The 24402-nt window shown below is 47.7% G+C and overlaps 1 protein-coding gene across 24 annotated transcripts in view; it reads right to left on the reverse strand.

The window, feature by feature from the left end:
* Positions 1–24402, reverse strand: part of arvcfb (ARVCF delta catenin family member b) — a 253349-nt gene that overhangs the window by 37058 nt on the left and 191889 nt on the right. For 19 of the 24 annotated variants that reach the window (XM_082968495.1, XM_082968492.1, XM_082968491.1 and 16 more), the window contains 6 exons: positions 17449–17951; positions 10437–10620; positions 4755–4872; positions 4340–4511; positions 2897–2914; positions 2053–2124 (listed from right to left, as the gene is read on the reverse strand). In XM_082968495.1, the coding sequence (XP_082824621.1) occupies positions 2053–2124; positions 2897–2914; positions 4340–4511; positions 4755–4872; positions 10437–10620; positions 17449–17951 (1067 nt within the window). The remainder of the gene's footprint in view (positions 1–2052; positions 2125–2896; positions 2915–4339; positions 4512–4754; positions 4873–10436; positions 10621–17448; positions 17952–24402) is intronic. The other 5 variants (XM_082968493.1, XM_082968490.1, XM_082968496.1 and 2 more) reach the window with 1 other exon arrangement.

A 24402-nucleotide genomic window follows, 5' to 3' on the forward strand; every position in this document is an offset into this window, starting at 1 on the left:
CCAGCACAAGGTGCACCTGTGTAATGATCATGCGGTTTAATCAGCTTCTTGATATGCCACACCTGTCAGGTGGATGGATTATCTTGGCAAAGGAGACATGCTCACTAACAGGGATGTAAACACATTTGTGCACAACATTTGAGAGATATAAGCTTTCGGGACATATGAGAAACATCTGGGATCTTTTATTTCAGAAACAGAGGCTGTTTGCCCTTAGTACTGAAAAGTGTCTGTTCCAGGTGCGTAGGAGTCAAAATATTTTATTTCAGCTCATGAAACCAACACTTTACATGTTGCGTTTAGATTTTTGTTTCGTGTACAATTTGTCTCCACACACCTAGGCTATTGATGGAATCAAGACAAGGTGGTTTTTATTGATCTCAGATTCTCAGAAGTCAAGATGCAAGTCAAGAGGATTACTTCTAATTGTGTGCCATTGAAACCTTACCACATTGCAGCTAGCCAAACACTGCTTCTAGTGCAGCCAGTGTTGCGTAGCGCTTCCAGTAAGCGCAGCCTGTGGAATATGCTAATTACCCTCCTCCCAGCTCATCTGCTTTACTTTACTTTAGAGCGATAAAAAGGAGGCAGAATCGGCTTACCACCTTAAAGCACCGCAATTAATTGTAATCTAGTTTAATGAGACACACTTTGACTAGCTAATGTGGCTAATTGCAGCCATACAGGAAATGCTATTGACTTTGAGCGGATGCCATTAGACCTTGATGAAGGCGCTGATGTGTGAATATCGCATAACCCACAACACACACATAAATATACAGTATTTCTCTCAACTGCTATATGCAGACAAACACACCCCTACTATATGCTGGCAGACGCACGCACACACCATAAAAGGAGGCACGAGATAAAAGAGACGCACACACACACACAAACAAAGCACAAAGAGATTTGTTGTGGCATCCTGCATGCCAATGTTGGACTGCAGCAGCCAATTGGAATGTTTATTCTTCAGAAAGACGAGAAAAGGGTGCAGGTGGAAACGTTTCTGCTCATTCGATCAATAGAAGGAACAGTACAATGATAAACCTATATATATTCTATCAAAACGGTAGAGGTACAGCAAACCGCCTCATAGTGGCATAACATTCCTCAAGTGTATTAGAAATAAGCAGTGGAAGTAGGGTCTCTTATGTTACAAGTAAATCATTGAGATTAGACATTAGAACATGTGCTGACTCTTAAAGTAGGCCTATAGGAGTAAAGTACTAGCTCAGCTAAGGGGAGAAGAGTACTGCAACAATCCCTTGTGTGTTGGTCCTCTCAGGTTCTGTATCGTTAACCGTAGAGGGGGTTGGAGAGGCTGGAGAAGACTCACGGCTGACAGAAATGCTTTACCGCACAGGCCCAGGGTGACCCGCTTGCTTCCACTACCCACCATCAAATCAAATTCCAACCTGCTGCTGGGTAATAGCTGTCTGCCTGCCTGAACCAGCCATTCGCACCCGTCAACAGTGTTCCAACACTGCTGAAACAGGAGGGGCCTTGTATCTAGTTGGAACTTACTATAATACTGTTGCATTCCTTTATAAGTAAAATAACATTTCTCAAGGCACCTTGGATTATAGGTTCCCTTGTGGTGTGTGGTTCAGAAAAAGGGCTACTGGGTATCATTCAGTTCAATAGTGACACTGTTGGGGTTTCAGAACTTCATTCACTGCTGTTTTTCATCTCCCATGTAAAGGAACTGATTCCAAATCAGATCAGCTCAAATGTTTGGGAGCCTTTTACAAAAGGCCTGATGCCTGTGATCTCTGCCAACAAAGCTGTGTTTTCTTTTCCTGGGAGCATTTTTGTCAAAACAAGGCTAATTTGGGGAGTCGATTTCAACCGTCACTTCTCTCTAAATAACAACGTGACCTGCAGAGTGACACACACACACACACACACCGCATAAACACACTCAAAAAGGTGATTGATGCTCGTGCACACACTTGCAAATATTTGGGATATTCTCCTTTTCAGTGAGCGGGAACAGGAGTGACCGGTCGAAGCTGTAATAAGGGAACCTCATTGACAGAACAAGCCTACCTTTTGTGGGTTCTGTGCGTTTTGGGAGATCCAGCGTGTCGTAGCTTTTGTCATTCTCTCCGTTTTTCCTGCCTGGATAGAGATTGGAGAGAGAACAGAGGTCGATGTCAAACAGACAACCAGACCAGTGGCGTAGTGGTCAACTCCCATCGATGGTCACGGGGGGATAAAGTAACGCTCACTATACTTTCAATGCATTTTTCTGCAAAGGTGGGTCAACTGTCACCTCCACAAAAAAAGTGGGTAAACTATGTTTACCATCCACTACACCAGACAGAGTTAATTGACAAATGTCCCTGAGACCACTGCAGGACCACACACACAGATGGACACGCAGATGGACAAGACACACAGTATGAGTGTGCGTATACCGCACACACACATTCAAACACAGATGGACAGACATGAGAGTACACACACCATCACCACACATGTCTAGTAGCAGCCTAGTGGGGAACCCTCCTTTAATAAGGCAGGGAGGGTCATTGAGCAGTGTGACTACAGAATTGCCAGCTAATGAACGTCTCTCCATCCATATCGTCAACACGGAGGGGACATGGCTAAAAACTAAAGCCCAGGTTCCTTTTCACTACCCAAACTGAGCAGTCTTCCCTGGTCTCCCCTACCTCTACTCCTGGTGATTAGGCTAGGTTTGAATTACTAACACTACGATGCTGTGTGGTAGGATGAAGGAGTGAGAACTCCAGCCAGGCTACAGCAACTTAAGAGGGCAAACAAGTGAAGTCGTGAAACTTTTCAGCTTTGGAGGAGAGCCAAACGACTAATGTTACAGTAGCTATAAGGGGTGGGGTGAGATAGTGAGACAGGACATGAGGACACTCACCTTGATTAAACCACTCCTCTATAGTTAGCCAAGGAAGCAGCAGCAATGCCAAAAAACACAAGCAGGGAGAAGAGAAGAGTAAATGATAAAATAGGTTGTGTTGATTAGAGGTGACATAATAAAAACAAATTCAGTTTAAAGTCAACTTGGGGCTATAAAGTTCAGAGGGGAAAAGGGAAAAGAGAGCGGGGAAGGCTGAGACACAGAGAAAGAGAGAACACAAGGGAGGGAGAAAGAAAGAGATGGCAAGAGAGAGTGGGAGAATAGAAGGTAAGAAACAAGTACTTAGGGCAGAACGGTGACAAGTGGAGAATAAAACCCATTAGCACTCCATAGGTGACTCTCCTGGGACAGTGTTAAGAGGCTGTGGTGTCAGTGAACTCGGCTCATTAGAGAAAGTGTGTGTGTATGATCACACTGCAGCAGCACACACAAGGAGAGAGAGGGACAGTCACTGCCACTCAAGGCACTAAGCCAGCCCACACACACACACACACACACACACACACACCAGCACAGGAATATAGGCATCAAAAACAAAAAGAGAAATGCAGAAAGCAACCATTTTGCATCGGGTAAAAAAACGCTGGGCCTGAAGCGTCTCTTCATGATAATGGGTGTAATGGCAAGTGTCAGGATTCAGAGGGGGGGGGGGGGTAATTTAGACAATTTAACTTGGATAAAAAATTGCTGGGAGAGACGGTGTTGTCTAAACGACTCTCCTGCAAGATCTGACTCCCCTCCCCGCACTCACACTGTTTTTGGACGGGCGTGTTAAGCGTTTTTAATGTAGGCCATCTTTCCTTCAAAGTACACCTCCAGGGCCTGTGAAGACTAAACACACCACATTAACTGCTGTGTACAATAGCAGCAGACTGGCTAATTCGTCTGCGATTGCCATCTATAATATTCAATCTGTAAACACACACACACACACACACACACACACACACACACACACACACACACACACACACACGCCCCAGTGCTTCTTGGCCTCTAAATCAGTAGCACCCCCCTCCGGACTGTGAGGGGTCAGTGAGATTGGGTCTCACTTCATTGACTAAGTGATTCATTGCTGTCATTATTTGTTGTGGGAGAGGGACCTCTGCTTGTTGTTCAGCCATTAGTCAGTGATCGAGAGGTAGCCTACACTAATTACATCTCTGTCTAGAACCAGAGGGTAGCCTTTACTAAATAACTGTCTGCAAGGGGGAAATAGCTCTGGGCTGAAGGGTACGAGGTAAATAGAGCTCTAAAGAGCTGAAATCCTGTTAGCATAGGCCTGGATACATACAGTAACCTATTCAAACTGACAGGGCCCATTTTTACTATAGTATACTGGGTTTCTGTCTTCTTTTGTCCTCTGCGAAGAGTCTAGTTTTGGGATTGGGCCCATGTCTCTCCAGTCTAGTCTCCCTCTGTGTCGTCCCTGCCTTTCACCTTTGGCCTTCTTCCCTCCGAAGCAGCCTGCGTCGTCCTTCTTCTTCCTCTGAGGGCCCACAGAGCCCGGGGCCTGCAGCGCTGATGGGTCGGTGAACTTCTCGGCCCCTGGGATCTCCTTGTGAACGTGGTAGGACAGGTTCCTCATGATACACACACAGTTCTCCACAGACTGGAGGAGGCGGGGACAGAGAGGCGTCAGCTCAACCTGCACAGACTGTTCTCAGAATATGATATGAAAGGGACTGTTTACTCGCTTCCAAACTACATAAAGAGACCCACTGGAGACAAGCAAAACAGAACGCAAATCAGCATTGGTGGTATCAAATGTCTCCAACGACTACACAAAATACTGCTATAATAATATACAGGTAGAATGATGCATATGGGGATGTGTTTGGAGCTGGCAGCTCACCTTGTTGTCCATGTCTTTTTTCCCCACAGCTGACTGCAGGGCGTGGAGCAGAGCGTCCACCAGCCCCTCACACTCCCTCAGCCTGCGCCTCGCCTCGGCCCCGTCCGAACTCACGTTCCTGTGGAACACAGACACACCCTGGTCAGAAGCAGAAAAAAAAAGGCGTCCGTCGGTTGTGTTAATAAACAGCATTTAAAATCGCTTTTCATTTCACTTCCAATTTCCTCCATGAGTGGTTGAATATATTTCACAGAGACAGAGGGCTCCAATCTCCCGTGCACAGAGATAGCACTGCCCAGTGCCCATGCTCTAGAAGCTGAGGAGATTACGATCAGACACAGCTGACTTCAACAGATAAAAAGTAAACACCTGAATCTGACGACAGTGAATCAACAGTGTAACAGCTAAGCAGACAGGGAAATAATCATTCCACTAGGACCCGCCAAAGATGCAATAGTACACAGGCTTGCAATCCACCATTCCGCACTCCCAAACAGACCTGTGTAGTAAATAACCGGCTGCATAGGCCTGCCAAGTGGCTCCGCGCATGTCTTTACAGAGACTTTAGTTGTGGAGGGTGAGAGCACGAGCTGCTAGGCTCGCTGGGGACTTCATTTAAGAGCGTTTTCTTTCTGGGCCATATAATCCCATTACCAATCCACCCAGCTAGTCCAGTAGGAGGATGCCTGTCACCGCTGCAAAGGGGTTGAGGGGGACAGCCAGAGCGACACACACACTTAAATGTGCACACAATCAAAGGTGATATATGCACCAGCGCGCACACTTGCAAACAGAAATGTGCATACACACAGCTGCTCTCTCACACACCTACACACACACAGGAAGTCAGTCAGTCTGCCAGTCTCTGGGACAGACTCCATTCATCTCAGGTAAAGCCTGGGCTATTATACACTTTGGGCTAATTAAAACTAATCTATGGCACAGAGAGGCAGACACCGCAGACCATATGGGACTCTATTCCCAAGTCATAAAACATCGACGGGACTGTAGTGGAACGGGTCAAGAGCTTCAAGTAAAATGGCGCCGACAGATATGGCAGCAAACGTAGTCCTACCTTTCACAAGAAACAAAGTTAGTATGATGAGATGACACATGCGATGCACTGTCTGTTCTCACCCTGAGAGTTGATGATTGATTATGCAGATATCAGAGAGTTCTGGCCGTGGCCTGTAGAGAAGCCAGATTTAGAAATTGCATCAAATTTAACAGTTCCATTTTACGTCATGCTGTTAATAGAAATAATCTCACAGTTACTTTCCTGGGAAAATGGTGAGAGTTTGGGCGGGAAATCCCAGTAACCCGGTTCTGACTATTCAACCTTAGTCTGACCAATTGGAATCTATGCGTCAAGATTGTTTTGATCACGCGGACTGGTAAATGTTCCGGGTCGCCTCTGAGAATAGTACCGAAATATACACTGACTCGGTGACAGGGTTCGTCAGGAAGTGCATAGAGGATGTTGTTCCCACTGTGGCAATTACAAGTTATCCAAACCAAAAACCATGGATAGATTGCACCATTCGCAAGCACAGGGCTCTCCAAAGGGTGGTGCGGTCAGCCCAACGCGTCACCGGGGGCACACTGCCTGCCATCGTCATCACCCGGTGTCACAGGAAGGCCAAGAAGATTGTCAAGGACTTCTAGCCACCCGAGCCACGGCCTGTTCGCCCCGCTACCATTTAGAGGAGACGACATCAGACTGTTAAAAAGTCACCACTAGCCAGCCCTGAACCTTAGACTGCTTTGCCCTATGTACATAGAGTCACTGAACACTGGTCACTAATAATTGTTACATACATTTTTACCCATTTTATATGTATATACTGTATTCTAGTCATGACTCATCCTATATAACTACTGCTGTACACACCTTTTCTAGTCATATACTTTCCATACACACAGTTTTGTATCGTGAGGTATTATTACTGAACTGTTGAAGCTAGAAACAAGTATTTAGTTGCACCTGCAATAACATCTGCAAATCTGTGTACGCGACCAATAAGCTTTGATTTGACGCAAACGGCCCAGTATATGACTGGGGGCGTGCTCCCTGCCATCCATGACCTCTATACCAGGCGGTGTCAGAGAAAGGACCAAACAATTGTCAAAAGACCCCAGCCACCCAAGCCATAGACTGTTCACTCTGCTACCGCATGGCAAGCGGTAGTGGAGCACCAAGTCTGGGACCAAAAGGCTCCTTAACAGCTTCTACCCAAATCCATAATACTGCTGAACAGTTAACCAAATGGCGACCAGGACTATTTACATTGACCCTTTTGTGCACCGACTACGCACACTCACTGGAATCTACCCACACACTGACACACAGTGACACCACACACACACACTCCACATACGCTGCTGCTACTCTGTTAATTATCTATCTTGATTGTCTAGTCACTTTGATCCCCCTACCTACATGTACATATCTCAACTACTGCATACCCCTGCACATTGACTAGGTAACGGTGCTCCTTTTATATGCTAAATGTCTTACTTTTTAACTCTGCAATGTTGGTAAAATGCTCGTAAGTAAGCATTTCACGGTAAAGTCTATACCCGTTGTATTTGGTGCATGTGACAAATACAATTCTAAATAAATGAATATAATTAAAACCTCACATCCCTCTTCTGGCCCAGAGGAATCACTTCCACCCAGAAAGGTCACCAAGGAGCATCCAACAGGGATGGATTTGACAGGCAGGTGTGTGTGTGCTTGGGCAGACATACAAAGCGGGAATAGTGTTTTTATTGGCAGGTGTTTTATTTTGCCTTTTTCTAGAAAGTACATCGGTTGTGGGTGTCAATGTGTGTGTGTGTGTGTGTGTGTGTGTTTCAATGTCAATCAGTGGATGTGACGGAGGGTGTGTGTGTCTGTGTCCATTGTGTGGATGTATATCAACTAGCTAGGCTGAGAGGTCAGTAATTGTGACATGTGGCCATAAAGGGACAATAGGCTGTCCTCTGGGAGAGGGTTAAAATGAGACCGCCTCACTGATGAAGACCCCACCATGTCCGTCGTCACAAGGTCAATGCTAGGCCTGGTAGAAAGGACACAGCTTAAAGGACTTTCTCCCCCCCCCCCCCCCCCCCCCCCCCCCCCCCCCACACACACACACACACACACACACACACACACACACACACACACACACCTTATTTGACAGTGCAGGAATATGGACATGCTCATCCTTTGAGGGCTCACGAGTGGCGCATCGATCTCAGGCACTGCATATCAGTGTTAGAGGCGTCACTACAGACCCTGGTTCGATTCCAGGCTGTATCACAACCGGCCGGGATTGGGAGTCCCATAGGGCGGCGCACAATTGGCCCAGCGTTGTCAGGGTTAGGGTTTGGCCGGGGTAGGCCGCCATTGTAAATAAGAATTTGTTCTTAACCTTTATTTAACTAGGCAAGTCAGTTAAATAAAATCAATAAATAAAAATCCTTCCAGAAGGAAACGATGCCAAAAAGCGGTAGCGGTTATAGTGACCGATACAGAAAACGTGCTGCTCTGTCAAGGCATGAGTAAACTCAATGTCCCATACATCAGCAGATCTCAAATCTGCCTCTGGCCAGCGAACAGTGTGTCGCTGGTTTACGTCACCATGGAGACACACTCAGCAGCAGGTAACGTAGAGAGAGGGGGAGAGAGAGAGAGAGAGAGAGAGAGAGAGAGAAAGAGACCTGGGGATAGAGAGATGTAATACGTGGCTAGTACAAGGTGCCCTGTATGACCCTGTGGGATGGGTGAGACACACAGTGAACTCACACACACACACACAGACCCATGGGGAGGAGCAATCAGCTGCCAACTTCACCAGAGGGCATCCACATCCAGCTACATCAGACCTCTAACTCAGCAGCAGTCACCTCTACTACTATACAATACCCCTCCCCCTGTCAGAACCACTGGCATAGGCTCTGTCGCAAATGGCACCCTATTCCTATATAGTGCACTACATTTTGACCAGAGCCCTTTGGGTCCTTTGGGGAACAGGGTACCATTTGGGATGGAGCCACTGTAATGTGCTTCTGGCCAGATGAGAGTTAAACTTGATTACATTGATTAAAGTGAAATGGGGCAGGAGGAGGCAGCAGCTTCTCTAGGGAGGAAGTAGTGTAATCTAAGGACAGCCAGCCGGATCAAACCCTCAGCCTCCGTCTACTTCCTTACCCAGGTCACCAAGCAAAATAAAATACATCCTGATATCAAGAGAGTGTGTGCGTGTGAGAGAGCAAGAGAGAGAAAGAGAGATGGCGAGAGAGAGGGAGAGTACCAAACAAGCCAAACCCAAGAACGTTAATCTGGAACGTGTTACAGACCAAAACAGCAGGGGTTTGGCGGGGTGTTGGGAGGGTGATGGGATTGGAAGACAGTGTTGGGTTGGATCCTGATGAACAGACCACAGTGACTGCTGAGCTGCAGTGGATTAGGGACTGTGGGTCAGACAGGCTGGGGCTGGGCGGGATGCAGGCAGCATATCGCTGGGACAGAGGATAACCCACACATATCTGTTGTGTCTCTGTAGGGTGACGTACTGCCATAACACAAGGTCCAAGTCACGTCAGGAGACGGAACTACCATCTAGTCGCCAACATTGTCTGACATTAACCTCACACGCTTTAAAAACAAAGTCAAACTGGCAAAACGGACACTAGTAGAGAGTCACAGCCAATATGTAAACGGCCAATACAAAGACATGGAAGCTTCTCCATCTTTATTAGAACCACTATCTCCTGGTGGACCTTTGGCTTCACTCAGACTATCTATAGACTTATCTCCAGTGTGTGTGTGTGTCGGGGGGGGAGGGAGACGCACAGCAGTAGACAGAAGTCATTATCTGTGGCTATACTACTCCCCCTCAGGCTCAGCCTCTGGCTTCCTCTTTGAACACTTTCCCTACAAGGTCAGTCAGTAAGACAGCTGAACAGAGAAGGACAGTAGTCTTGAGTGACAGTTGCTAGAGACTGGACTAGCTAACTACTTTCTCCAGATGAACTCACAGTTGGATCATGTGTTCCCCTTTGAGAGAAGACTCAAGCCATACCCTATGGAGGCAATAATCCACAGCTGCAACACAATGAGGAGAATGTTGCCGTGAACTGAGAGGAAAACAAGGCTTCCTCACCAACCTGTCACCTGATTGGTATACATCTACACCCTAATTGAATCCAGTCCCAATCCACCCAACCCGATCCCTCCATCCCCTCACAACCTTTATTAAGATCAGGGAGAAGGGGATGCGTATTTGAAAGGGCTAATGTCGTCACGGGAGTTGGAACCGTTGCGGTAAGCCAACGGAAGTACTAATCAAGCATCAGGTTGCTCGGACGACCTCTAAGGTCTCTGGTTCTGCCTGTACAGGGTTCTGTTCATAGCACCGCTAATAGCCACAGCAGCAGAGACCATCGATCGCTGTCCTTTCAATATCAGATACGCTGGTTGAAAAGGTCTTTTAGCTCCCTCTCTCATTCAGAGAATAGCCTCTGTGGTTGAAGTGCTGGAGCGCGAGTGGTGGCCCGGCAGGTCCATATGCATTGTACCATTGTGCCTGCTGCTGGGTCATACTAACCATCTTCTGGTCTGCTTCACTTTTTCCTATGGCAGGAAGTACCTTTAAGAGGAGCGTGGGTAGCAGGCCTCACGCAAGCTATTACCTCAGACAACCGGAGGTGTTCTTGAAGACGGTGGTCCACTCTGCGTCGCGGGGCTTGGAGTCCTCGTTGGGCTCGTGCTCCCAGCCTGAGTGGGGGATGATGACCTCGTTGGTCATAGTCTGCAGCCCGTGGTTTATAATCACCATCTTCAGAGGCTCATAGGAAGACAGGTTCCACAGGGTCCCTAGGGCGAGGGAGGGAGGGGGGGGGGGGGGGGGGGAAATCGGGAGAGGAGCACAGGGAGAGAAATGGATGGAGAAAGGAAAAACGGTCATTCGTCGATTCCTTTCACGTCTGAGGGAACAGTCGTTCAGGCAAAATGAAACCATTTACCAGTAACATGTAAAACACACAGCGAGAGCAAAGTCTTAGTTTCTCTCACAGTGAGGAGAGAGATAGCTGTGTCTCACACTGAGCATAATTCAATCACTGAGCCTGAGAATCCTGTAATCTCAGAGAGAGGGAGGAATGGGAGGCGAGGGACACACACACACACACACACACACACACACACACACACACACACACACACACACACACACACACACACACACACACGGTGAGAACAGGTTTAGAGCCGGCATGGAGCCTGGCAACAGCTGCAATAGAGATAGAATCAGGAGGGATTTGACATAAATGGATGTACCAGGGGAAGACCTCCGGTTTGTGGAAAACTAAATACTACAGAATCGACTTCAAAGTCCACATACAGTGCCCTACACCCGTCTTTGTTTTTATGAACTGTAGCTCCCCTCTACCCCCAGACAAGGCCCAGTGAGGGAGGAATAGTAAGAAGATAAACTGTTTCATCTTATTTCACAAAGTATTGATTTCTTAGGGAGAAGAATAACAGCCGGGAGCTAAAGAGTTTAGCTAAATCTTATACACACAGACTTATGCGCGGTTTCTGCCTGGTCAATATTTCCGCCGTCATATCATGCTGACCGCACACTATAAAAACCTTGGAGGTCCCAAATCTAAAAATACCTCCAGTCTCGCTCGTGTGGTTAATTTATGATTTGAGAAAACCATTACCTCCCTCCGACAACAATAAGTACATCTGTACTTACAGCTGAAAATGGCGTCCACAGTGCAAGGCCATTAGTCAGTGAAGGCCTTAGCACTCCGGTAACATGGGCCATAGCTTACCTGAGAGGCAGAACTGAGCTCTCTATGTGGCATTAAGGGAACAGCCAGGTCGTATTGCTAGAGGTTGGTTTGACTCGTTTCATTGGCGTGTTATTGTGGCACTCGGGCATGAACAACCCGAGATGTGGTGGCAGCCGTGGCAAAAGGAGAGGAGGCGGATGGCGACCGACTGGCACTCTGAGAAGGAGCTGCCTGGGGGACTGAGCTGCTGCCTGGGGGACTGTTGAGTTGATCATCAACACTGGAACATTAGCGTCACTCCATTGGCTCTGACAACCAGCAGTAAACAGGCGGTGAACAAGGAGTCAACAAGCAGCCAAAGGTAGTCTACAGACATCACTGGTAGAGTCAACATTAGCAGGAACAGTGAAATCAATTGCTAAAATATGGACAATTGGTGACAAATGAGTTGACATCAAGTAATGGTCAACAAGCAGCCAGCAGCCAGCAGCCACCCATAGCCAACATGCACTGAGTGTACATAACATTAACATGCTCTTTCCATGACAGACTGACCTGGTGAAAGCTATGATCTCTTATTGATATCACTTGTTAAAGCCACGTAGATGAAGGGCAGGAGACAGGTTAAAGAAGGGTTATTAAGCATCGAGACAGATTGTGTACGCGTGGCATTCAGAGGGTGAATGGGCAAGACAAACGATTTAAGAGCCTTCGAACGGGGTATGGTAGTTTTGTGTCAAGAACTGCAACACCGCTGGGTTTTCCAAACTCAACAGTTCCCCGTGTGCATCAAGAATCCAGCCAGCTCGACACAACTGTGGAAAGCATTGGAGTCAACATGGGCCAGCCTCCCTGTGGAACGCTTTCGACACCTTGTAGAGTCCACGCCCCGACGAATTGAGACTGTTCTGAGTATGGAAAATAAATTGTATGAAATGTATGCAATTCACTACTGTAAGTCGCTCTGGATAAGAGCGTCTGCTAAATTACTAAAATGTAAAATGTCTGAGGCGGGGAAAAAATATTAGGACGTCTTGTTAATGTTTGGTACACTAACGGTACAATCCACCATCTTTGATAGTCCAGACTGGGAGTACCATGCAATCTACTGCTACTGTATAGTGTGGACAATTAGTGACCAATCAACAAGCAGGAGACCTCAACTACTGTCATATAGGAGGAGCAAGGGGAACTGCCCCTCCTTACCTTCAGGCTATGCCCAAACCCTACATCCCAACCCGAGCACTCTGTTCCGCCAACCTCTTGTCTCTTGGACCTCCCACCTCTACGGAAGGGAAGCTCCCGCTCAGCCCAATCAAAGCTATTCTCTGTCCTGGCACCCCAATTGTGCAACAAGCTTCCTCTAAAGGCAGGTCAGTGGAGTCTTCAATCTTCCCAAAACATCTGAAACCCTACTACCTCTTTGAAGAGGATCTTAAATAAGTCTTGGGGCACCGACTCCCGCTCTTTCACATCACTTCATGTGGGCCTGTACCTCCAACACAGTGCCAATTCTAAAGTAATCTGTTTTTTCACTCTCTTTCCCCGTTTCCCCTTAAGAACCTGAAGCCTCCCTGGCCTGGCCTCCCTCAACCTCCGTAATCAAATCCCAAGGTAATGGATGGTAATGAAAGCCAAGCCGAGGCAGGCCAGGCCAGGGAAAGGGCCGGGGGAAATGGGAGGCGGACCAGTATTTTCCTCCCTCCCAGGGCCCTGGGCGGCTAATTCAATTTCCTGGGTGCGGGCTACTGCCGACATGCTGCTCTAACAGGCCCATTCACTTAGAGCTGCCCATTACACCTCTCTCTCCCTCCCTCCTGCCATTCAATAGCGAGCGAGCGAGAGAGGGGTGATTTGGGACTAACATACATACTAGCCATGCAGCGGGGCTGGGCTGTAACTCTCCTACTGCTGTCACATGCGTCACAGGCTAATTGCTGAGTAGAGATGACAGAGTCCAGGAGAGTGGAGGCGGTGGCCACGGCAGCTGGGAGGGGAGTTATGGAACTGTGTGTGTGTGTGTGTGTGTGTGTGTGTGTGTGTGTGTGTGTGTGTGTGTGTGTGTGTGTGTGTGTGTGTGTGTGTGTGTGTGTGTGAGTGAGTGAGTGAGTGAGTGAGTGAGTGAGTGAGTGAGTGAGTGAGATGGGTGGTTGGTAGTGGAGGGGGATGAAGGGCCGTTACAGGAGGAGATAGGTCATGTAAATAAGTAGAATAGCCAGTGACAGGCAGGGGGCCACGTGTCTGCTCATATGCCTGCATGTAGGAGTGTGTACGGCTGTGTCTAGACAGTGGGTGTACGGCTGTGTCTAGACAGTGGGTGTACGGCTGTGTCTAGACAGTGGGTGTACGGCTGTGTCTAGACAGTGGGTGTACGGCTGTGTCTAGACAGTGGGTGTACGGCTGTGTCTAGACAGTGGGTGTACGGCTGTGTCTAGATCAGTGGGTGTACGGCTGTGTCTAGACAGTGGGTGTACGGCTGTGTCTAGAGAGTGGGTGTACGGCTGTGTCTAGAGAGTGGGTGTACGGCTGTGTCTAGACAGTGGGTGTACGGCTGTGTCTAGACAGTGGGTGTACGGCTGTGTCTAGACAGTGGGTGTACGGCTGTGTCTAGACAGTGGGTGTACGGCTGTGTCTAGAGAGTGGGTGTACGGCTGTGTCTAGACAGTGGGTGTACGGCTGTGTCTAGACAGTGGGTGTACGGCTGTGTCTAGACAGTGGGTGTACGGCTGTGTCTAGACAGTGGGTGTACGGCTGTGTCTAGACAGTGGGTGTACGGCTGTGTCTAGACAGTGGGTGTACGGCTGTGTCTAGACAGTGGGTGTACGGCTGTGTCTAGAGAGTGGGTGTACGGCTGTGTCTAGAGAGTGGGTGTACGGCTGTGTCTAGAGAGTGGGTGTACGGCTGTGTCTAGAGAGTGGGTGTTTGTGTGCTGATAGAGATGAACAGCTGGCCCCTGCCTCGATTGCAGTAGGGTGGCCAGGCCACGAGCAGCACCAATCCACAGAAGTGTGTGCCAGACCCAGAACTGTGTAAGCAACCCTGGGCCAGGCAGCAGCGGCCGACACACACACATTTCTTTCCTCACCAACTTCAAAAAGAGCAGTACCATTTCCTGGGCCACAAAGTGAACTCAAGTGCCACTCCAAGTCTCCGCCTGAGCCCTTACACTCTCCCCTCTCCTCATCCTACCACACAGGGGGCTTATATATAATAAATCCCGACTGGAATGGATGGTGGTGGTGGGTTTATATATCCATTAAATGCCGAGTTGGGAAGCAGGAGGAATGCAGCTGAATCCTTTTAGAGCAGTCAGTGGTTGGTCATTTCATGTGGCATTGTGAATGCTGGCCTTCTCGTTCCCCTGTTAACCTCCTCTCCCCATTCACTCCCCTGGCCCTGCTTACCTGGACCACATCACAACAGCTTTTTCCTCTGGAGAGGTATGCTGATGCACTAATACTAACGCCGCCAGACTATTTATTTTTATGTTACCTTTATTTAACTAGGCAAGTCAATTAAGGACAAATTCTTATTGTCAATGATGGCCTAGGAAGAGTGGGTTAACTGCCTTGTTCAGGGGCAGAACGACAGATTTTTTTTTACCTTGCCAGCACGCTCGGCATCTCTATGCATTTGTTATTGAAGTAGAGAACAAGTGTAATGAACACCTGTTTAGCAGCTGTTCGCCTACAAATCTATCTTCAAAACTACCTATGAATGGAAAATTAGACAATTTACGATATTCTCGTTAATGAGCGCCGTCTTTGTTCGAGGGCACAAATAGCCATAAGCCTATCCTATCCAGGAGGAAGAAGAAACACATAGGGAAACACAAAAGAACGAGACCACTTCTTGTGTGCCTATAAAACAACGTCAACCTTTCCCTGCAAAAAAAAACTGAACTGGCTGTGGTTTCGGGGGACAGCAGCACAAAACCTTATAATGCAAAATTAAGCCCCCATATTATATATATATTTTTTGAAAAACACGCCCAATTTGCTCTAGCCTGGGATGGAGAGAGAGGGGAAGGAGAGGAGAGAGCGGGGAGAAAACGAGAGCAAGAGAGAGGGGAAGGAGAGGAGAGAGCGGGGAGAACACGAGAGCAAGAGAGAGAGGAAGGAGAGGAGAGAGCGGGGAGGAATGAGAGGAGAGAGCGGGGAGAAGAGAGCAAGGAGAGGAGAGAGCGGGGAGAAGAGAGCAAGAGAGAGAGGGGAATAGACCACTAGAGAGACAGAGAAAGAGATGGAGATATAGGGGGAGGGCTTTCCCTCCGTTCCCCTGTCTTGTGGTGGGAGGTTATTTTTTTGTTGGGATTTCAAGTCGCATTGTGCCGTAAAGGCAAATCAACCCTCATCCATATGCATCTGTTGGTCACAGATACCTTAAAAAAAGGTAGGGGTGTGGATCAGAATATCAGTCAGTATCTGGTGTGACCACCATTTGCCTCATGCAGCGTGACACATCTCCTTCACATAGAGTTGATCAGGCTGTTGATTGTGGCCTGTTCCACTCTTCTTCAATGGCTTTGCAAAGTTTCTGGATATTGGCAGGACCTGGAACGAGCTGTCATATGCGTCAATCCAGAGCATCCCAAACATGCTCAATGGGGGACATGTCTGGTGAGTATGCAGGCCATGGAGGGAATTGTGTACAGATCTTTGTGTCATGGGGCCATTCAGTATCATGCAGAAACGTGATGGCAGCGGATGAATAGCACGACAATGAGCCTCAGGATCTCGTCACGGTATCTCTGTGCATTCAAATTGTCATTGATAAAATGCAATTGTGTTTGTTGTTCATAGCTTATGCCCGTCCATACCATCTCCACCATTGGGCACCCTGTTCACAACATTGACATCAGCAAACCGCTAGCCCACAGAATGCCATACACGCTGTTTGCATCTGCCCGGTACAGTTGAAACCAGGATTAATCCGTGAAGAGCACACTTCTCCAGCGTGCCAGTGGCCATCGACAGTGAGCATTTGCCGACTTAAGTCAGGTCAAGACACTGGTGAGGACGCCGCGCACACAGATGAGCTTCCCTGTGACGGTTTCAGACAGTTTGTGCAGAGAACTTTGGTTGTGCAAACCCAGTTTCATCAGCTGTCCGGGTGTCTGGTCTCAGAAGATCCTGCAGGTGAAGAAGCCGGATGTTGAGGTCCTGGGTCTGCGATTGTGAGGCTGGTTGGACATGCTGCCGAATTCTCTAAAACGACGTTGGAGGCGGCTTATGGTAGAGAAATTAACATAATATTATCTGTCAACAGCTCTGGTGGACATTTCTTCAGCCAGAAACCCAATTGCACGCTCCCTCAAAACTTCAGACATCTGTGGCTTGCTGTGTGACAAAACTGCACATTTTAAAGTGGCCTTTTATTGCCCCCAGCACAAGGTGCATTTGTTTAATGATTATGCGGTTTAATCAGCTTCTTGATATGCCACACCTGTCAGGTGGATGGATTATCTTGGCAAAGGAGACATGCTCACTAAAAGGGATGTAAACAAATTTGTGGCCAAAATATTTTTGTGCATATGGAACATTTCTCTCTCTCCGTCTCGTACAGTATACAGGACCTGCTTCAATAACACCTCCAGACCACAACAGCACAATGCCCTAACAGAGAATACGGTTATTGAATAACAGGACATGACTAAGAAATGTCATTCTACAACAGTACATTAGTTCCCCAGGTCATGCAGGTTTTCACAACGTACCTGAGTAATACATATTTAATTCGGAGGACAAAAAGCATTTGTAAATTACAAATAAAAGGCTAGTATGCCTAATATTTACTGTACTATTTACAGATGAGCTGCAGCTAGTTTTGGTTAGTGACTGGATTAATTCTGGACAGAGGGGGGCAGCCATTCTTCCCATGAGGGTACACTGGGATTCCTCACCTGTGATGAGCTCACGGACCTCCATGTCGTTGGTCTTCCTCAGCAGGCGGATAAGGGCTGGGATACCGTCGCAGTTCTTGATTGCCACCTTGTTGTCGTGGTCCTTGCCGTAGGAGATGTTCCTCAGGGCTCCACAGGCCTTGCGGTGGACCTCAGCCTTGGGGTGGTCCAGCAACCCTGCCAGCACAGGGATCCCCTTCAGCTGGCGCACATCCTTCTTGATCTTGTCGTTCTCGTAGCACAGGTGCTGCAGGTAGGCGGCGGCGTTGGACTTGACCGGGTCGATGGGGTGGCCCAGCATGGCGATGACCTCTTGCAGGTCGGGGTCACGCCAGCGCGGGTCCTTGCGGATGCTGTCTATGGAGGGCGAGCGGCGGCCAGCCAGGCGGTCCAGGCTGGCCATGCTCCCTCTCTCGGGCTGGGCCAGGGGGGCCGCGTACATGCCATGGATGTAGGGGTGTCGCTCTTCAACCAGCTCTGCCTCGATGGGGTCCTCGTACCCCCTGGGAGAGAGAGAGAGAGAGGGAGAAGTTTGAGGAAAGATCATGTAACATTGTTTGAAGGATTTTTACATCTTGCTGTGTGGATTTGTAGTTGGATATGTTCTGTACAAGAACAATGGTTTACAATTCACTGTCTATGACAGTGAGCTTAACACTGCTACTACTATCAACCACTACAACAGATGGAGGGAGCATTTAGTGGAATTTGTATAAGAGAGGGATTACAAGAGAAAGAGGGGGGAATAAGAGTTGATGAAGGCCAAGTGAGGTAGGAAAGATTGAATGATGGAGGGAAAAAGGAGATAGAGGAAGGGGTGAAGGAGGGGTGAAAGGACAGGGGCGAGAGATAAGAGGACAGCGACGGGGAGAGACAAGGCTGCTCTGTTATTAACTCTGTCAGAGGGCCTCCCAGCCGGTGAGGCCCGGAAAAACAGCTCCGTCGATAAGAAACAGGCGCCACTTATTAATCATCTCTATCGTCTCGGAGCCATGTTCTCTTTTGCCTTTCTCTTGTATTAATAATGGGGGTGCTGGCGTTTGCGCAGAGAGAGAGAGGAGGAGGTAGGGAGGGGGAGAGTAAAGACAAAGCAAAGGAGAATAGGGGCAAAGGAAGAAAGAGATCTAGAGAGAAAGAGTAAGAAAGATTGAGATGGAGCCCTGTAGAGCCAAGAGCAAAAGGGACTCTTACAACAAAGTCCAGGCAGAAATTGAAAAAAGAAACTCTGAACTTTTCTGGGCTCCCTCACAGAGGGGCTGGTGTGGTGTGGCCCCCAGGAGAGGCAGCAGCAAAGCGAGCTCCGACGCTCCACCATGCCCACAGGGAGGCTTCTGCCCCAACACTGCCTCAGGGCCCGCAGGCTGGCTCCTTCTGGTCACAGCAGCACCAACGACGATGCTTAATGCCCTGCTTGGCCTGGTCTGGCTGCCTTCCTGGGACTGGGCCTTTTGTGTCAGCCTGGTGTATTCGCATACTTTTCCTTTCCTCTGTCAGAGTTGCGGAGTACAAGGAGATCTCCTGACTGACAGATCATCAGGGTTCTGAAGCAAACTGTATCTAGATACTGAGGGGGTTTAACATGATAACTTGTTGTTATCCAAAGGTTATTTATGGTGCTTTTACAGAGACATCCTAAGATGATTTTACTTGTTCCACACGCGTAAGGGTAATATGCTGACCACATCGCCTGTGTTGCGCGAGCGTTGCAAAATGAAATGTACACATGCATGTTATTCAATAATGTCATCCAAAACTGGTGGAGCGCGTCAACAAGCATCTGCATAGGCAGGTTCCATTTTAGACACAGCACGTCCCGCCTCTCCCGCCGCCTCATTGGTTTTTAACAGCATATGCCCTTGTGGGTAAGGAGGATATTTTATTTCAGCTAATGAAACCAACATTTTACATGTTGCGTTTTTGTTCAGTATAGTTGGTTCAGAGTGCGTTTTGATATTTCAACCTGCGTGTCCTAAACGTGTCTGGTGGGGAAGACAAACTCAACATGCGCACGATGGCGGATGCACGGAGCAGGTTTGGTCATCGTGTAGATGATAAGAGATGCACTTTATTCTCCTCCGAGAGGATGGTCACAAAGTAACCATAGTTGGACTATCCCAAGGGGGTTTCCCTTTATTTGGGGGTAGGAACGACACTACTTTGTCTTGTACTAGCTCTGTTCTGTCCTCTGGTGTCTTTTCATGGGAACAAAGGAGGAGGCAGAGAAAGGACGTGAGAGTGGGGAATCTAATTAATGTTGCCCACCATGCGCCACCGCCTGTAGCCTCCCCTCCTCCCTACCACCGAGAGCAAGAGAGAAAGGCTAGTTTATCATACACAACTGGCCGGTCTGTTTTGAGCAACTTTGATGTATGGTGCAACAAAACGGGCGACATCCCTAACTGAGTGCTAGCGGTCAGAGACAACCACTATGTGCTTTAATTTGAATGAGTTTTATGTTAATTATGTGCATAAAAATGTCTCCCTGCCGCACGTTGCAAGGGGGGAGAATCTCATCAGGATATCGCTGTGTGTTCGCGGGTGCATTACTCTACGGGTTTAAATAAACAACATATATCATGTTTTATAGCATCACTTTATACATTTTACTGCCAGAGAAATCAACACAAACTGGGAGAAAAAGCTCAGACCCGAGCAGCAATGTAACTACACACTGAATCCTTATATATTCAGAAGGCTAGGGTTTGGCTGGTATCGAAAGACAAAACAAACCAACCACCACTGCCATAGCAAAGACAAGGCCAGAGTCTGGGTGTGGATAGGCAAGCAGCTGCACTGAAAGGTGAACCACAAACAGAGGCTAAGCTGAAAGATAACGCAGGCTGTGGCTAGGCTAAGTTTCTAAGGCGTCAACACGGTTTTGGTATTGTGGTACGAGGTTAGGTTTAGGTATCGTGGCCAAGCATCTCCTGAAACAGGTGTCTGCAGCTCCAGTCTCAAAAATGACTTTGTTACATCCTTGAAGGGTGGCATTTTAAGCTCCACACACAGCTACCTGAGGACATTACATCTGAATGGTACAGCGTAGTCCAGCATAGCATCACCCCCTCCTGTTTTAGAACGGTTCCTTCAAGTCTAGGAAACGTGCACAAGAACCATTCTAACAGGAAGGGGTGAAAGTGGACTTGAACGTGAAGCACCACAAACCTCGTCTGGTAATGAAGGATAGGAGGGCCCAGAGCCGATTAAGCCCCAGTCATTAAGGCCAAACTGGGCCAGGGCTGCTAGTCCGCCTGCTACGCGGAGGTTTTGGCCCGAGGGCATCTCAGTTAACCTAGGTCAACCAGCCTGAACCCAGTGCTCACCATTCAGTCTCGTTTAACCAGGCCACCTCACAGCTGCATGATAGATACCATGGAAAAAGAAATGGCTGCGAGCGAGTCGAGGATATACAGCACCCGACACTTCCTTAGTGAACACCCGGTCTCGTCTAAACACGTTCAGACCTACAGTTCGAGACGATTCAAATGCTAAAAGGAAAAGACAAGCAAAAACAACACTGCTGTGAATACCCTCTGAAAAAAAGACCGAATGGGGTATTGCCAAATGATATCTTCATTACTATCAGATACATGCGACTACATCAACGGTCTCACAGACACTGACAATCAGTGTACAGTTGGGTTTGAAATGGAACTCATTTGAATACAACTGACGCCAGGGTTGGTAAACGGGTTGCGGACTGAGTGATGGGAATGTCAGGATTTGCATTTAAATTGGCGGCGTTGTGTTGATAGAGGGGGCGGGTTATTCACGGGATGGGAAAGGCCCTCGCCACCACAGCCGCCAGACATGATGCTCACAGGATGATTACAGTAGCAGCTCACACTCTTCATGGTAATGAAGCTGCTAAATATCCTACGTGTTCCTCTGGGTGTGTGTGTGTGTGTGTGTGTGTGTGTTTGAATGTGTGTGAGAGCGCGCGAAAGCGAGAGAGCAAGTGAGTGTGTAGGAGTGACAGCCAATTATGTCGATCAAATCTCCATTCCTGTGGTCTCCGGTCTTCTCCCTGAGAAGTCGAACCTCAAAGGATTAGCAGCTGAGAAAGTTTCCATCTCTGTTTGGAGGAACATTCCCACATGCTTATGAGCTCTGTGACTTTTCACTATACAAACAGATAGCTCATTTTGAATAATGAGCAATAACTTCTTTATGACTCACAAGACAAAACAAAGAAATAAAATCAAAGCAGGCATAAGCAAATGTTGCTTTAAAAAAATAAAATCTAATTGCTTCAGCTGTTTTGATGTCATTATCTGTTTTTACAACTAGTGTTTGTTCCTTATTTCAATTAAGTGCGGGAAAAAAAGCATGACTGTTGAGAACTTAGTTTCCCCATCCTTTCCCATCCCATCCTTTCCCCAACTTAGCCAACTGCTTATGAGAAACCTCAAAGTTGACAGGAGAATCATGCTAAAAGCGGTCTCTCTCCACACACACACACACACACACACACACACACACACACACACACACACACACACACACACACGGCCTCGTCACATTATCTCTGCACATTCAAATTGCCATCGATAAAATGCAATCGTGTTCGTTGTTCGTAGCTTATGCCTGCCCATGCTATGACCCCACTGCCACCACGGGGCAGTCTGTTCACAACGTTGACATCAGCGAACCGCTCGCCCACACAACGCCTGCCATCAGCCCGGTGCAGTTGAAACCGGGACTCACCTGTGAAGAGCACCCATTTGCCTACTGAAGTTGGTTACGACGCCAAACTGCAGTCAGGTCAAGACACTGGTGAGGACGATGAGCATGCAGATGAGCTTCCCAGACACGGTTTCTGACAGTTTGTGAATATATTATTTTGTTGGGCAAACCCACAGTTCCATCAGCTGTCCGGGTGCCTAATGTCAGAAAACCCTGCAAGTGAATATGCCGGATGTGGAGGTCCTGGGCTGGTGTGGTTGCACGTGGTCTGCGGTTGTGAGGCCGGTTGGACGTAGTACCAAATTCTCTAAAACAAAATTGGACTCGGCTTATGGTAGAGAAATTAACATTAAATTCTCTGGCAACAGCTCTAGTGGACATTCCTGCAGTCAGCCTGCCAACTGCACCCCCCTCAAAGCGTGATGCATCTGTGGCATTGTGTTGTGTGACAAAACTGCACATTTTAGAGTCGTCTTTTATTGTCCCCAGCACAAGGTGCACCTGTGTAACGTCTATGCTGTTTAATCAGCTTCTTGATGTGTCACACCTGTGAGGTGGATGGATTATCTTGGGAAAGGAGAAATGCTCATTAACAGGGATGAAAACAAATTGGTGCACAAAACGTTAGAGAAATAAGCTTTTTGTGCCCATGGAACAATTCTGGGATGAAACATGAGACATACACTTTACATGTTGTGTTTAAATTTGTATTCAGTGTATATCTGCTTGGGCTTCTTGCGGTCAATTCACAGTCCACAAATTTGTAATTATGTTCCGGCCTCCTGACCATCCGCTGAATCTAGTTGATGAACCCTGACACACACCTACACACACACACACACACTTGTTACTAAAGACTAGGAGCGTGGGCGACACAGTTCTTTCCTCTTGTCCTGTAATAGATTACTATACCCTCCTATCCTGTAACAGATTACTATAACCACCATGCGCAGTGAAAGCGCAGGAAGCCATATTGCACTAAACATCTTAATTTTCCTTTTCCCATAAGAGGGTTTTCAAAGCGACTAGACGATAAGCTGTAATTAAAATGCTTTAACTGACACATTCATTACAGCCATTTATACAGCAGCCTCAACATCATACTATTAATGGAGGGATACTAATGAGTGTGTGCGCGTGCGTGTGCGCGTGCGAGAGCGTGAGCAAGCAAGGATTTAGGGTTACAGGTTAAGTTTAGGGTTATGGTAAGGGTTAGGTTTAGGATTATGGTAAGGGTTAGGTTTAAGAGGTTAGGGAAAAAAGGATTTTGAACGCAAATACATTTTAGGATAGAATTACATAACGTGTTTTGTGTGGAGAGACGAGGGCTCTGGGAGGTGCGCTCCTTGCCATACTAATTCTAGATCCAGTTGTATTTTTATAACTGGACTCCAGATGTGTTACATCAGATCTGTTTGTTTGAAAGGTGATACAGGAAGTGATGGAGCATGATGGAAAGACGGTATGTGAGGTTTTTCCCCAAAGAAAGGACTCACCCACTGGGCACGTCAGTTCAACACTTCGTTTTGATGAACATTTGGTAGTGCTGTCAACTAACGTCAAATCAACTAAACATGTCACCATGTCATTGGACTTGGGTAAAAAGTTGGGTGAAAAAAAAAGACGAAATGCAAGGTACACGTCGATAAGGTATCGCATTGTGAAAATTAATCAGCGAGCTAGCCATCTTAATTGCCTAATCACGTGTGTGTGTGTGCGTTAGTATGTTGTGAAACGTAGCGTACAGTACAAATTGCCTGTCACAGCAACCGCCTCAAGCTGATAGAGTGACTCATTGTCTGGCAGGGTGTGTGTGTGTGTATGTATATTGGGTACATTTGCATCTGGAAGGGGGGGGGGGTGTGTGTGTGTGTGTGTGTGTGTGTGTGTGTGTGTGTGTGTGTGTGTGTGTTCCATGCAGACAGAAGCTCTGATTAAAAGGGAGGCACCATCCATCTGTACTTCCCACCCCTGCACTGGGCATAAATATAACCGTTGGTGCTATAGTGCAACTTTAACCATTAAAAATGGCAACTTCAATGGGGTAGGGACGTCCCAAGGACCCTGGACAGCAAGGACGTAAATATAACACATCACCACTCTGTGTTTACATTCCAGGGTGTGTATGTGCGCTTGATTAACAATGTCCCCGAAATGCAGCCCAGCACTGTCAGAGGCTGCCACAATGCTATTCTGCATCCCCTTTGAACATCTCCATGACAGACACACAGGATTCCTCTCTTCCTCCCTCACAAACTTCCTCAGCTC

Source organism: Salmo salar, chromosome 24 (genome assembly GCF_965601325.2).
Source record: "Salmo salar chromosome 24, fSalSal1, whole genome shotgun sequence".
Lineage (NCBI taxonomy): Eukaryota > Metazoa > Chordata > Actinopteri > Salmoniformes > Salmonidae > Salmo > Salmo salar.